Below are 2,010 nucleotides of genomic sequence, written 5' to 3' on the forward strand. Positions count from 1 at the left end.
CTGAACATACTATGGCACTAAATAGCTTCTTGAGGATAGAAAATATATTTTAGTGCCTCACACTCAATAGTAGATACACAACAAATGCTTGTTTAACGAATGAATGAAATATTTTATAAGCCATTAAAATTAGGTAGTGCCATTGAACATTAAGTATGTTTATTTAACTCCTTGATTATTGGCAGTTGGTGACTTACAACCCAAGAAAACCAATTTTAAATATCTCCCACACAAAAATGGTAGAAGTTTCTAAATACTGTATAAAGAAAAATTTACCAAGTTAAAACAAAGAACCAAGTAACTACACACAATACCCTCAGTAAACCCTGTGACTGATTTCCATATAAACAAAATGTATAGTTCAATTCATTTCATTAGAGAAGAATTCATCCTTTAACAGAAAGTCATCTCAAGTAGGGGCAACTTGATATCCATTGGCTCTTTAAACAATGTGGCAGTACCTTCTTGTTGTTTTCTGAGGTAGGGCTGAGAATGGTCAGTTCTGGTCTACTTGGTTTAGGCTTCGGAGATTCACAAGAATTAATGAAATTCATGATGAAAGGTTCCAAATGCTGACCTTTCTGTGGTGATATATAAGAAAATAAAAATCAAGATTACAGATATTTAGTAACACATGCTCCATTAAAATTCATCCATTTTAAAATATGTTTATGACTATAATATCATGGAATATAAATAAATCAGCTATTCACCTCTTTCATTAGTTTTCCTGGAACAGACTTTATAATTTTTCCTGCAATTAAAAGTAAAATATTAATTTTATAAGGCATAATATACTTCATAATTGTCCATTAGAATACTTCATTAGAGGGACCAGCAGATGGAGTAATAATTACATCTCTGGACTCCCACGTAGTTGACTAGTTTGAGTCTCAGACCTGGCGGCTTGAAACTCACATAAGGAGCACGTGCATGCATGCCCCAAACAGAATGGAGGAGAAGAGATTGCAGCGTGGTCATCACCCCCCCTCAGGGGTGACACTCTAAAAGCAAATATCTCTCAAAAAAAAAAAAAAAAGAATACTTTATTAAAAGAATACATTTTTAGATAGTTTAAACAGTAAACTGCAAATTGAAAAGTAAAACTGGGATCCGGCGGGTGGCATGGTGGTTAAGGTGCTGACTCCTACTTGGATGACCATGGTTTGATTCCCGGACCCGGCAACCTGCCTTTTTTTTTTTTTTTTTTTTTAAACTGTTAAGAAAATTTTCGTGGTTTTATTGTATCATGAGGCATTGAAACATCTGAACAAATCAATATCTGGGCAGTGAGGCAGCTGCTTTCTCCTTCACTTCTTTGGATTACTAGAGCAACTTGTCAGTAGATTAAAAAGAAAAAAAAAAAAGAACAACCTTTGCATTACTTAAGTCTTTCCAAGGCATGCGCTGGTACAACACAAACTTCTCCTGTCAGATGCAACTAGTTCCAACCATCATGCACAACACCCCAGTGGCAGCAGCACACTGTGCCCACTCCCACTGCGGCCCTGCTCATCTGTGTATGATATTTGGAGCATCTGGAGGAGTGTGAATAGTATCGGGAAGAGGAGGGAGAAGGAAACAGCCTGAGTGCCTGGCTAAGAGGAGGTCAGCCGAAGTTGTACAGGGCAAGCCTGAACATGTCATTGGTGCAAACCCAAGCATCGTTGATGTTCTTTAATAGGAACATCTGGTGGAACCCCATGATGGGGTCTTCATCAGCCTTGAGCTGGCCCACAACCATGCTAATGATGCAGCTATCTGGCGTGGGCTGATGGTCCTGTGCCGTGATGCTGTGCTGGATTTTCTGGAACCAAAGGCTAGACAATTTCTCCACAATGGCAGCTTTTCCCTGGAACTGTTGTCCTTCCCACGTAAGGCATGATGCGTCAATATAAATTGCGCCTAGTTGAGTTCTGTCGTTATCAAATAACTGGTAGTAATGTTGAATGAAGCTGGATCCAATCTGCTCCCAAATTGGCTTGTCTCCCATTCTGGAGTGTCACCCAG

General features: G+C 39.0%; 1 protein-coding gene and 1 pseudogene across 8 annotated transcripts in view; both read right to left on the reverse strand.

Moving 5' to 3' along the window:
- Positions 1–2,010, reverse strand: part of SNX14 (sorting nexin 14) — a 111,064-nt gene that overhangs the window by 22,510 nt on the left and 86,544 nt on the right. For all 8 annotated transcript variants that reach the window (XM_014585880.2, XM_006143378.3, XM_006143375.3 and 5 more), the window contains 2 exons: positions 714–754; positions 462–581 (listed from right to left, as the gene is read on the reverse strand). In XM_014585880.2, coding sequence (XP_014441366.1) covers positions 462–581; positions 714–754 — 161 coding nt within the window. The remainder of the gene's footprint in view (positions 1–461; positions 582–713; positions 755–2,010) is intronic.
- LOC102497063 (nuclear transport factor 2 pseudogene) lies at positions 1,225–2,004 on the reverse strand (annotated as a pseudogene).

The sequence above is a fragment of the Tupaia chinensis genome, unplaced genomic scaffold, assembly GCF_000334495.1.
Source record: "Tupaia chinensis unplaced genomic scaffold, TupChi_1.0 Scaffold000097_1, whole genome shotgun sequence".
In the NCBI taxonomy this organism is placed as follows: domain Eukaryota; kingdom Metazoa; phylum Chordata; class Mammalia; order Scandentia; family Tupaiidae; genus Tupaia; species Tupaia belangeri.